At 41.4% G+C, this 13,152-nt stretch overlaps 2 protein-coding genes across 4 annotated transcripts in view; one reads left to right on the top strand and one right to left on the bottom strand.

Moving 5' to 3' along the window:
• The window catches only part of ddr1 (discoidin domain receptor tyrosine kinase 1), a 56,213-nt gene extending 51,419 nt beyond the window's left edge, over positions 1 to 4,794 (top strand). For all 3 annotated transcript variants that reach the window (XM_077527948.1, XM_077527949.1, XM_077527947.1), the window contains 4 exons: positions 1,005 to 1,202; positions 1,299 to 1,587; positions 2,535 to 2,684; positions 2,781 to 4,794. In XM_077527948.1, the coding sequence (XP_077384074.1) occupies positions 1,005 to 1,202; positions 1,299 to 1,587; positions 2,535 to 2,684; positions 2,781 to 2,921 (778 nt within the window). In that variant the 3' untranslated portion in view covers positions 2,922 to 4,794. The remainder of the gene's footprint in view (positions 1 to 1,004; positions 1,203 to 1,298; positions 1,588 to 2,534; positions 2,685 to 2,780) is intronic.
• A 5-nt stretch (positions 4,795 to 4,799) lies between these two features.
• flot1b (flotillin 1b) lies at positions 4,800 to 13,031 on the bottom strand. Its single transcript, XM_077527952.1, has 13 exons — positions 12,903 to 13,031; positions 12,364 to 12,420; positions 11,899 to 11,974; positions 11,317 to 11,407; positions 10,036 to 10,179; positions 9,824 to 9,943; positions 8,718 to 8,813; positions 8,474 to 8,626; positions 8,220 to 8,401; positions 8,085 to 8,130; positions 7,057 to 7,194; positions 6,801 to 6,965; positions 4,800 to 6,724 (listed from the first exon to the last, which is right to left on the bottom strand). Exons 2-13 carry the CDS (start codon positions 12,404 to 12,406, stop codon positions 6,695 to 6,697), a joined length of 1,284 nt encoding a protein of 427 aa, XP_077384078.1. The 5' UTR covers positions 12,407 to 12,420; positions 12,903 to 13,031; the 3' UTR covers positions 4,800 to 6,694.
• Between the last annotated feature and the right edge of the window lie 121 nt (positions 13,032 to 13,152).

Genomic DNA, 13,152 nt, shown 5'->3' with positions numbered 1-13,152 from the left:
CAAGAAAAAAAATCACAAATTTACGAGAAAAAAAATTAGTATTTGCGGCATGAAGTGGCAAATTTGCGAGGAAAAAAAAAAATCTAATTTATAAGAAAAAACTTGAATATTTGTGACATTAAGTGGCAAATTTCCAAGAAAAAAAACCCTCACAAGTTTACAGGAAAAAAACTCAAATGTTAGCAACGTTAAATGGCAAATTTGCAAGAGAAAAAAAGAAGTACAAATGTACAAGAAAAAAAAAATTGAATATTTGCGACATCATAAACTGGCACATTTGCGAGAAAAAAACTCACAAATTTATGAGAAAAACAAACTTGAATATTTGCAACATTAAATGGCAAATTTCCAAGGGCAAAAAAAAAATCATAAATTTATGAGAAAAATCTCAAACATTAGCGACATTAAGTGGCAAATTTGAAGGTCACAAATTTATGAGAATAAATGTGCATATTTGTGACACTATAAAGGATATTTCTTGCAAGTTTCTGAGGGGTTTTTTTTCTCTCAAAATTGCCACTTTATGTCACAAATATCTTTTTTTTTTCTCGTAAATTTGTGAGTTTTTTTTCTCAGAATATTAGACCCCTCTTAAGTTTTTTTTTTTTTCTCTTTCTCTCAAATTTGTGAATTTTTTTTCCCTCAAAATTATAACGACACAAATATTTCAGTTTTTTCCTCGTAAATTTGTGAGTTTTTTTCCCTCTGAATATTACCTCTCTCTAAAAAGAAAAATACGCCGTCATATGATAGTAACATAACTGGGGCAAAAAACACAAATAAATGATGACACGAGTGCTAATCTATTCTGCGATGATGTAATGAAATTAAATTTGACGTCTCGCTCTGTTTTGTTTACATACATTGTATTTAATAATTACAGTATTTCTTTTTCAACTGTAATTCCTCTTTATTATTATTATTTTTTTAAATCAACCTTATTAAAAAAATACATAAAAAAAAAAAAAATGAAAGTACGCAATCTTTCCCCTTTTGCATATTAGGAACGACTTCCTGAAGGAGGTGAAGATCCTGTCGCGCCTGAAGGACCCCAACATCATCCGCCTGCTGGGCGTGTGCGTGAGCAGCGACCCGCTCTGCATGGTCACCGAGTACATGGAGTGCGGCGACCTCAACCAGTACCTGTCGCACCGAGTGCTGCTGGACAAGAGCGGACCCTCGCACGCCGCGCCCACCATCAGGTCGCACGCAAAACCAGACCGCAAAATTCAAAGTTAGAGCTGAAGCATTTATGAAAAATCTTTTTTTTTTTTTTTTTTTTTTTTTGGCCCATGCAGCTACCCGGCCCTCATCTCCATGGCCAGCCAGATCGCGTCGGGGATGAAGTTCCTCTCCTCGCTCAACTTTGTGCACCGCGACCTGGCCACGCGCAACTGCCTGGTGGGCGGCGAGCGGGGCAACGGCGGCGGCCCCGCCCACGACGACGACGACGACGCCGGCGGCGAGCGCCACATCAAGATCGCCGACTTCGGCATGAGCAGGAATCTCTACGCCGGCGACTACTACCGGATCCAAGGGCGGGCCGTGCTGCCCATACGCTGGATGGCCTGGGAGTGCATCCTCATGGTGAGCGCAACGTTGGCGGCGGTTGACCTTTAGCCCCGTAGCTTAATGCTAACGCTAACTAGCATGCGTTGCACTGTTTGAACAGTAATCAGTCATATCATCTTTATCTTCTGCATAGAATGACTAATAATGTGCAAAGTGACAAGTTGGATTTTCACCCAAAAAAAAAAACCCACAACATATTGCGCAAGTTTAAAATCATACATAATATGTATGTATGTATAATACTGTAGATTCTGGGAATTGAGGATTAAAGTTTGTGATTGCTCATGTGGGTCACACAAGGAAACTTGTCGACATGAAAAAAACATTTTTTAAATGTATCTTTTTTTTTTTTTTTTTTTTTTTTACAAATCTAAAAGAAGAAAAATCATCTGATTGTTGCTGATTTTTATTTTTATTTTTGGGGGGGGTGCCACGTACAAATTCAATGTACCTTGTTCTAAAAAATTTTTAGCAGAAATAGGGGAGAAAGAATCTTGGAAAAAAGATGGGTAAAATCCAAAATATGAAAAACAAAAACAAAAAAATGGGGAATAAAAAATCTTTTTTTTTTTTGTGGATTTGGAATTTGCGAGACAAACACTACTTTGATAAATATTAACATTTTGAATGAGTTGATTAGTTCTTGCAATATGGAAGCCCAAAAGTGTCATAATTCAATAAATAAAAATGCCATTTTGAAATAACTATCCTTTTGATAAATAGCAGACAATTATGTAATTTGGCCATTAAATTGTAAAATGGGGTTTTAGTATTATCATGAAAACTGTTATACTATTCTTTAATATGTAACAAATTTTATTTTGATGAAATATTTCATAATGATTATTTTAACAACGGCATACTTTTTACACGTGCATTCAAAAAAGTATGATGGCAAATGAAATATTTTCAACCAGCATTGCAGTAGTTTGAAACATATTTTTGTTGTTTGCTCCACGCAGGGCAAGTTCACGACGGCGAGCGACGCGTGGGCGTTCGGCGTGACGCTGTGGGAGATGCTGAGCGTGTGCCAGGAGCAGCCGTACTCCAACCTGACGGACGAGCAAGTCATCGACAACGCCGGCGAGTTCTTCCGAGACCAGGGCAGACAGGTAAGGTAGCGCTCGCCGCAACTGACGTGACCCCGCCCCCCTCCTCTTCCCCTCACTTTGCTCCGTCTCCGCCCCGCCCGCCCGCCCGCCCGCCAGGTGTATCTGGGCAAGCCCGCCGTGTGCCCTCAGGGTCTCTACGAGCTCATGTTGAGCTGCTGGAACCGAGACTGCAAGCTGCGGCCGTCCTTCGGCCACATCCACGCCTTCCTGGCCGAGGACGCCATGAACATGGTGTAAGGCTCGCGTAGCGCTTCAACCGGCTTTTTTGGTTTGGTTTTTTTTCTACAACCGTCTTTTGTACTCTTTGGGTGGACGGGGGCTGCTGGAGACACTGCTGGCTCAGTTTTTTCCCCACACCCCCCCCCAAACCACAGTAACCGAAGCTTTGATAGGTGTAGATACGAGGCTGACCTACATTGTGTAGTGTAGTGGTGGTGGGTGCAATCTGCATTAGGAGCCTTTTCTTCTTTTAGTATAACAAGGACAGGAAATGAGGTAACAGCATGTGCAGGAGCTTCACGAGCGTCAACATTTCACAGCTTCAGCCCCTCTGAACTGTCTATGTAGTGGTTCACATAGCTGACTTTTGTGCAGCTTCTGTTCCCACACAAAAAAAGCAACATAGAAAGATGGGTGAATGTAGTGGTTCTCATAGATGCAAGTCAGTCCACCGGAATGGAAAGTGGAAGCATGCTGGGGCATGAAAACCATTGGTAGTGTAGTGGTTCACATAGCTGCTGAGGCCAGGCTGTCCCCTACTTCTTGCTTCTTGACAGATGCGATAATCACCGGCTCCCCCTTGCTGTATCCTGAACAGAATGAGGGGCATTGCTAGTGTAGTGGTTCACATAGCGGCCTTTCACATAGCAGGTCTGGTCTCGAGACTGACCCCCATCTTTTGCTTTTAAGTCAAGATGGTAGTGTAGTGGTTAATACCATAAAGTTTATGTGGGTGATAAAACTTGTTGGTGTAGTGGTTCACGTAGCTTCTTATGGCTTGATGCCATAACTCAGTCCACAGTCACCCACATCCCAAGTCGGTTGGGATGAAGTCCAGCTCAAGCAGCAACGCTGAACGGGTTAAAATGAGAGTTCTTGTTAGTGTAGTGGTTCACATACCTGAGTTGGATTCAGTTTTTCCACCCCGAAATCAGTTGTGATGGTCTCCACCTCCCTTCTAACAACACTGAAGAGCAAAAGCGACATGGTACCTAAACATCTGGAAGTATAGTGATTCACATAGCTGCCTTTCATTAGGTCATCCAGCCTCAATTCTCGGGTTAATAAGTCGCGTCCAGACTGACCCCGCCTCCCCTCACCTCTCGTTCCAAGTCAACTGGGAGGGGCTCCGATTACAATCCTGAACAACTGTCAGTGTAGTGGTTCACATAGCTGGCATTCGATTTGAGCTCAAATGGGAAGACTTGTCATTCTACTACAACACCGAACAGGATGCATGGTGTTGGGTGGAGGTTTTGGGATGACATAGTGGTTCACATAGCTGCCTTGAGTCCAACTCGCTCTGAAACATTTTCCCCTCAAAACTGGTGAACCAAAACTTTCTCCAATGGACTATGTGACTCATTGTGCCGCAGACGACAGGCTATGTTCTGCAGTGCACTTCCAAACCCCCAAATAAATTCTTCTGGGCTGAGAGGACCTGATGATGATGATAATGTAGTGGTTCAATTGTTCCCTGACCTCCCAAATTCAACGTCCAATCACAAAACGTCTCCTCCAGTCAGGACGGAGACCGCAATGTGACGCAACTTGTCCAATCAGTCCCGAGACAAGATGGTGGCTTTCGTATTGTTGTTTACTGATTGCAAATGGCCGCGCGGCGCCGTTTGAAGTCCTTTTTTGATACACTGTAGTTCAACTAAACCTGTATTTTTATAGTACGTGCGTTGTTTAGTTTGTACATATTTGAAATACAAATCTTGTATTTTCTTGTACTAATGATGACGGAAAAGTCTCCATTTTGGATTCTTCCGTATTTCTTGTAGAAACGCTTGCTACCGTTTTTGTCATCCGTTTGTGCTTGTTTATTTTTCCAGATGTTTCAATAATAAAAGTTAACCTCTTTTCAAATAAAATCCACGAAGGCTTCTGGAATTAATTCAAAACTTTTTATTTGTTGAATGTCACTTGAATACAGATAAATGCTCAACATTGAACACTACACATGCTTCGTTCTAACTGAACATACACGATTAGTTTCACGAGACGGCGTTTCAAAAGGATAATGAAAATCAGAAGAGGCATCCGTAGTGGCAGCATTATGGCTTGTTGCAAAATCACAGCAATTGTCAACGTTGGAGACGTTCCATGGGAGTAAAGCAACATTTTGCATTATGCTTATTTCCAAATATTATCTTGGCTTCCCATGGAAAGTTACCATCAATTTTCCACCCTTTTGTAACCATTTCAGATAGGTGACTTTTTTTTTTTTTTCTTCTTCCCTGACGTGTAACAGGCTTGAGCGAACGAACGCTGAGGTCTGACGAGGACTTGAATCGCGTTTAAGAAGCAGGCAGGCACTTGACGGTGACGACATGCATCCATCCAGCTTTGGGTTTGGTTAGTAAAGCGTTAAAAATACTTTTTAGAAAGACACAAAAACGACAAAACCCTCAAATTGGGCTCTAACAGCATCTTGATAAACGTGAACGATTAGTCATAAAACATTTGTATACACGAACGTTCCAAAGCACTTCCTTTGGCTTTCGTCTCGCACCCAACAACTAACTTCCTTTCAAAACTGACCTCCAAAATCAAAATCCTTCACTTGCATCATATTAATGAGGATTCGGGCCACACTGAAATGAAGGGGAGTCATTGTCGTCTGAATAAATTAGACATTTTCAGATACTTTTATTCGAGAAAAAGTTTTTAATTTTTTTTTAATAATTTTATATTACAAATTTAAATCTCCCAATTTCCCAGAATAAATGTTAATTACATCAATAATAATTCATCAATTGAGGGGGGAAAAAAAATCTCTTTCCACTTTTAAAATGTTTTTCTGAGAATTAAAAAAAAAGAAAAAAAATAGAATTTATACTTTATTACATGAATAAAGTCACCAAACAACTTCAAATAGACTTTACTTTGATATTAATACTTTTCCTGATATTACACATTTAAAGGGATACTTCACTTATTATAGCAATAAAAAGTTAATATTTTGTCTATAATTAATGTGATACTTTATTTTTCACGTACAATTAATACTTAAAAAAAATAATAAAAAATTGCCACTTGTCAACTGAAAATGACATCACGTGCTCAGGTAACGACCAATCACACCTCACCTTGGAGGTTTGGTCATGTGACATTCCACAAGCTGTGTTTGTTTACCTGAGAACATTGTGATGTCATTTTCACTTGACAGCAAGTTGCAAAATGTGGTTTTTAAAAGCTACTAATTGTACATGAAAAATAAGGAAAATATCACATTTATTATTGATTGATTTGTTTATTGAACATATAAACAAGCAGACATTAATAAAAATTCTCAGAATTTTATGACTTTTATATGCTAAAATTACTCTATAATAATGTTACAATATATTATTGATATTCTTGTAATTGTTGCCACAACATTATTCCTGCAATATACGCCTTGAAATGAAAATGACTATTTTTGTATGTTTTCCTGTGAAAGTTCCCACTTTTTCTTTCCAGTGAGGCCCAACCGCTCTCATTTGGAGCTCAATGACATGCAGTCCATAAGATAATTCATTTCACAAATATGCTGTTAATATAGCGGACACGATTGCTCGGCAGCGTCATCCAATTCTGCAAACAAAATCTTTCAGTGGCGCCACCACGGCAACTTAACAGATCTTCTGTGGTGGCCCAAAAAAAAAAAAGAAGAACTTGTCAGATCTGACGAGAGGCGAAAAAAGACGCAAGTTAGACGAAGCTCACATGCACGTAAGGGAGATGACGACGTCACATGACTGCTCATTGAGGGGGGGAGGATGAGGAGGCGTGATGTCGTCGTCTTAATGCACACGGAGGGACTGGCCTGTAACCTGCGCGTGACAGCATATTACGATGACATCATAAAATGGAGGCCGGGATGGAATCGCGATCGACGCGTTTATTTACCTGCGAGATGTCCACCCCGGTGAGCTTCTCCACGGCGGCGGGCACGCGGGTCATGATCTCCAGCACCTCGCCGGCCAGCTTGGCGGCGCCGACGTCGGCGCCCCCGCTGGACACCATGGTGACCTTCTGGGCCGACGACAGCGGCTTGCTGATCTCCTCGGCCATCTGCGGGGAGATGAAGATGAAGGTGGTGATGATGATGATGATGACGACGTTGAAGAATTTGAGCAGGTTTGTTGAAAAAGGCGCAAGTGACCAGAGGGAGTTTCTCCAGCAGCATGTCCACCATGGCGCCTTCGCCGTACTGCTTGAAGGCCTCGGCCTTCTTGGACATCTGCTCGGCCTCGGCGCGACCTTTGGCCTCCAGGGCGAAGGCCTCCGCTTCGCCCTTCATCTACACAGACGGGACAAAGACAAAACGGGCAGGTAAACGAAGCTGTCAAGATGAATTATTTTAACTAATTCAAACCCAAAAACGTATAAATGTTTTTTAATACTTTGTCCTTCGCTCCCAAAGACATATTTATAAGTTTATGTTTGTATGTATGTTAGTCTTTGATGCAGCTTCTGACTTGAAGAGGTGGCTTAAGGCAACGGTAGTTATTTCAAAAAATGACCAGCAGGTGGCAGCAGAGTATAGGAGTTCAGCCAGGGCTATGTTGCAACAAGATCTTTTTGCCAGTGTTTTGACCAGGAATGTGAATATTGATAAAACGTAGCTATATACTAATGCTAATTGCTGCAAAACTGAAACAGATACAAATATACTTTTTTTTTTTTCCCTGATGAAAGAAGAGATGCTAATCTTTCTTTTGGTAGGTTCCATGTTTTTTATAGCAATAGAACACAATATTCTGTGGGCCTTGCAAAATCAGTTAAAATCCAGAACGAAGTTGCTTCAGTGATCAAGTAATCGTTTGGAGACATTTTTTTTTTAAATAGTCCAAATCATCTGATTTCAGCATATCAACAGTAATTGTTCATTGATATCTGTAGTCCTTCATGAAAGAAGACTGATTATCTTCTGTTTAGAATCAAAATAAGACATTTGCAAACATCTGTTTTTATTTGACCAAACATAGTACATCATCAACCCCCCCCCCCCCCTTTTTTTTTAAATCACTCTACAAATACAAAATAACCACCAATCAGTGGTTAATAAACAGTAATCAAGTACCAAAAATGCCAAATTACATTGAATTGGATGAATTGATTGTAAAAATATTTGATAGTGACAGCACTGTAAGTAATTTGTAAGTAATAAAACAAAAAGCGACGACTCACTCTGATGGACTCGGCCTCAGCTTCAGCCTCCATGATGAGCTGCAGGCTGTCGGCAGAAAAAAACAAAACAAAAAGTCACGATGCCGTCATGATGTGGCCTGCAAGCGTCTGATTCTCGTCAAGTGTTTTTGTTACCGCTGCGCCTCGGCCAGCCTCTCCAGACGATACTTCTCGGCCTCGGCGGGCTTCTTGACCTTGGCCTCCAGCTCCTTCTCCTTGCGCACGATCTCCTGCTCCTGCAGCATGATCTGCTGGCTGCGCTCCACCACCTGCACTTGCATCTTCTCCTCCTCGATGCGCTGCTTGGTCTTGGCCACCTGTCGGGCGGGACGAGAGCAACGTTGGGAGACGACGAGCTCCCGTCACGTCATCGACGAGACGAGACGTACCTGAAGCTGATAGGCCATTTCTGACTCCGCCTTCTTGGTGTTGACCTCCACGTCATAGGCCGACTTTTTCAGCTCGTAGTCGCGCTGGGATTTGGCCATCTCGATCTCGTTCTTGTACTGAGCAGAAACCTTCTCCTGCATGGCCTGTGCCTCCTACATGGACGATAACAACAGACGTTTAGAGAATTTTATTTATTATTTAGGATTACTGACTTTGAAGTGAACAAAAGACGACTTTTCTTACCCTGATGACAGCGTCGCGCTTGTACTGAGCCTCTCCGATCCGTGCGTCCTTCTGCACTTGGGCCGTTCTGGCTTTGCCCAGTGAGTGCAGGTAGTCCTGAATCAAACTCAAGTCAGCTTGCCAACCAATTGTTTTGATTTTTTTTTTTATGCAAATTCACTGAAAATGCGCAAAACGGACATGCGACTTATGTCCGTTTCCATCTCTTCTACTTTTGCAAATGTCAAGAGGGTACTCCACCGCTGTAGGTGGCGCTATATACCTTTAAGATGTGATAAATCAGTAATTTAAAAGAAGACCAGGAAGCGATTGCGCCATGCGATGACGTCGTATGAGTTTCTTTTGTAATTCTTGATAAACCGTAGCGTCTTTGCTGTTTTCCATCGAAAGTTATATTAATATTCGCTTCTTTAATTCATTCAAACATACCTTATTTATCATTCCGACATTGCTTTGGGACTACAAACGTACGTGTGACGTACTGTCCAGTCAAAACGTGACGTGTATCAGCGCACTCCTCCTATCGAGAGCTGTTCCTAATATTTTGGTCCCCATTCCAAGCAACCTTTTTGAACGCGCTCTAAACGCGATGCAGTCCAAAGACGCCCATCTGACAAACGGAGCATGGTTGCCATGGTAGCACTTAGCGCTAATTAGTCGCTAATGTACAGAGCGGTTGAGGGGAGTCAATACAGGCCACTTAAGCGTATTAGTGGTCAGAGACGTCATGGACACTAAAAGGTTCGTGAAAACATAAGAAAGATGTTGGTACTGTCCACATCCACAAAAATGAACTTTCATCACGACTGTTAGAAATCCGTACGCGTAGATTCAATTATTTACGTTACCAGCTGCTATCTGCGTATTAATAATTTATGTATTATTGTACTTGAAGCATCAATATTAACCAATTGTCATGTTGGTGGTGTTTTTTGAGACTTTTTCTCCTGATGTAAATACTGTAAAGCAGTACTTACAGCACCGTGGCCACCAGGGTGCAGTATACTACCGACATTCATGACACAATCGCAAGTAAGCAATTCTTTTGTGTCATGTTGAAATTTCAATTGAGCAAAATCTCCGTAGATTTTTCTCAAAGGTTCTACCTGATCGTCATGGACATCTTTGAGGGTGTAGCTGACCACTCCGATCCCCATGTTGACCAGGTCCGAGGAGGCCACCTTGAAGACCTGCTCGGAGAACTTCTTGCGGTCCTGGTAGATCTCCTGCAAGCGGCGGGTGAGAAGACGCGTTTCGGTCACGGGTGGTAGCGGGCGGTGGGCGGGGCTTAACGATCCGATCTCGCGAGCATCATCACCTCCACGGTGAGGTGAGCGATGATGGCCCTCTGGTGGCCCTCCAGCGTCTCCAGGGCGATCTGGGCAATCTCGGGCTCCGACTTGCCCATGAACATCTGGCAGGCGGTCGCGAGCATCTCCTTGTTCTGGCCCTGGATCTTCACCTGCGAGGTCCAACGGCATGATGGGAAAAGTGAGATCTGCCGACACTCGGGGGAGATAAGGAACGAAACCCTGTCGCTAATATTGACAGAAAGTTTTTATGCCACAAGATGGCACCAAAGCACTACTTTTATTAGACAGGGTTTTGTTCCGACCACCAAAACGGTGAACTGTTAAATGTGGCATAACACTGTAATCTAAAACGTCATATGATGTGTGAGGATCATTGAGGAAGTGAGAAACCTGCAAAAAACTTCCCATCGGCTTTACAGAACTTAACGATTCTTGTTTGCATGTTGGAAAGAAAGAATATTTGATACTAACTTCTCAGTACAAAAATAGCAAACTCCATTCTATTAATCCTATTTGACAGACATGACGTGCTTTCTTAAAGGTTAGAGGTCAGACGTATGCATATCCCAACAAGATAATTAGCATTTTGGATTGACACTGTCAGAGGAAGTTTTTTTTAATTGTGGTTGTCCAAAAGTGAACTGAGAGCTTTTTGTACGAAAATTGCTGTGTTCGGGCTGTGCAATGAATCAAAATTCAATTACAATTTCAATTATTTCACTCCACAATCGTAAACAAAAATACAACATTATTAACACTAATTTTGTGTTGTTTAAATGCATACATTTCACCTTTTTTTTTATATATATATATTTTAAAATCACTCACTTAATAAATCTTGTTTGGTCCAAAAGGAATTTGCATAATTATCGTGGTTCAACGGAATGTATTTGTCAGAATATTTTTTACATGTTTAAACATTGTCTTGCTCTGTACCAAATAACAAATGATCGTCCTAATCCTGATTAATATTTTCTTCAGCCCCACTCAGTATTGATGCAGTCCAGTTCTAGTAACAGATGTCATTGGCCTATTAGATAATCCTCAAATAAGCAGCTGGGTGGCTGCAACTGGATCTCTGCTGCCATTGTTGATATTGTTGACATTGAAACGAGTCCACCTTTTCCGGGCTGTGATTGGTCAAACAGTCTGTGCTGATTTTTTTTTAACATTTGAATCTGTCAAACTGTAGCGGTGACATTAAGCATCCACATATTAAGGTTAAATCAACATTTGAATTGTCCACCATCTGACTTCAAATGTGGCATTTCCCCCTCAAACGTTACCTGAGCAATGCCCGTGACGGAGATGGGGACTCCGTGGCGGGTGTACACTTTGTCGCTCTTCACGTTTAGCGTCAGCGTGTTCAGCGTGATCCTGAAACAGAACAAAGACACAAATCAGGAACCAGATCGTAACCGACTACAGTGACACATTATCATGCGGAAGCCAAAATGTAAGCAGAGCTGCAACGAGTGTCGTTGCATGCACACAGAGAGGAGCACTAACCTATGAAAAGCAATAAAAGGTTTTATGATGGCAACAATTTGACTCTGGAACGAATTCCATTCAGTTTGAGTCCAAAACATTTTCAAAACAAATCAACCGTGAGGATGTTTTCACCGTAGTCGCGTGACAAAAAACAAACAAACAGAAATTGAATAACAAGGTTGTGCACACAAGCGGATATTAGAGGCAGAGCAAGAGTAAGTCAATTATCAACCACTCCCCTGAGCCCGTGATGACCAGCAAGACCAGGAACAGCATTTTGTACTCATCTCCTACCAACAATGAGGCGGATGTTTCCAGACAGACATTTTGAAGATGGCCCAAGAAAAAAAAAATCAACAACAAAAAAGCTCAATCACCTCTGGATCTGCTGAATACACGGGAAGACAAACACTCGTCCTCCGGCGATCATTAGAGGAGGAGAGCGGCCGAAGCCTGCAAGAAAACAGAAGGACGCGCAACGCAAACATCACATTTACTAATCTTTAACTTGACTGTCAAACTTAATGAAAAAGTCTAAACGTGGATTTATGCTGTAATAATACAATCTAATATCTGACGCAGATGTTTCAAGTCTTAATGTTAATGCGACAACTGGGATTCTATTAATTTGGTAATCTAATCTTTGGAGTGCTACGTGATTGCATAAATCAGTCATATAAAATTAGCTGCTTAGGTGCAAATAAAGCTGTTTCTCCTTGATGCCACACTGAACCTAAGAATTTAAATGCTCAAACATCATTCAAAATGTATATGTAAATTGAAAATAATAATAATAATAATAATATGGAATTACAATACAACAGAGTAATGACATGGCTTACCTGAGACCACCATGGCTTCATTTGGTCCACACGTGTAAAACATTTTTGCTGCTTTTGCTTCAAAAATACAAACGAGAAAAACTTGTCAGAACTAAAAACACTACTAATTACTTTGACAGCGTGTTTTAAACACGTTTTTATACATACTTAGAATGAAAGACAGGCGCCTTTACTGTTTATTACTTCTTACAGTACCCAACCGGCCATCTATTTAATTAATTAGTCGAGAGCACTGACACGACCACGCCCCCAAGACCGACGAAGAAACCAAGCGAACGACACGACGCTCGTAACATTTTAATATAAAATCTTAATTAAAAGACATTTATTGTAAAATTTAATCAAATTAAATCCTTTCAAGTGACACTGTCCGGTTCGTGGTGAAAGGCTGAATAATATCCTCCACCCCTTTTAGCCCCCTCCTCCGTAACGAAAACATTCCGAGGAGTTTAACGGCTCACACTGCGACGACTTGCTTATTTTTAAGAGAATATATAATCAAATTCATAATAAATCGTTAGTGCATAAGTTTGACTTACCGTTATTCGTGGGGGAGACTTAAAAAAAACCCAGAGCTTTAATCGCGTCGGGGTGACTCGAGTGAGAAGGTTGCTGCTTACCGTCAATCGGAACGACAAAAATGTCTGCCAGACCGGAAGTACATGGTGGACACGCCCATTTCACCAACGTCATTTTGTTACCATCTGGTGGACAAACTCGGCACTACACGTTCAATGACAACATTGTGACGTAGCCAAATGGAGCCTTTTCTAGCTTATAAAATTCATA

The sequence above is a fragment of the Festucalex cinctus genome, chromosome 7, assembly GCF_051991245.1.
Source record: "Festucalex cinctus isolate MCC-2025b chromosome 7, RoL_Fcin_1.0, whole genome shotgun sequence".
NCBI lineage: Eukaryota > Metazoa > Chordata > Actinopteri > Syngnathiformes > Syngnathidae > Festucalex > Festucalex cinctus.
This window is presented reverse-complemented; position numbering and strand designations above follow the sequence as displayed.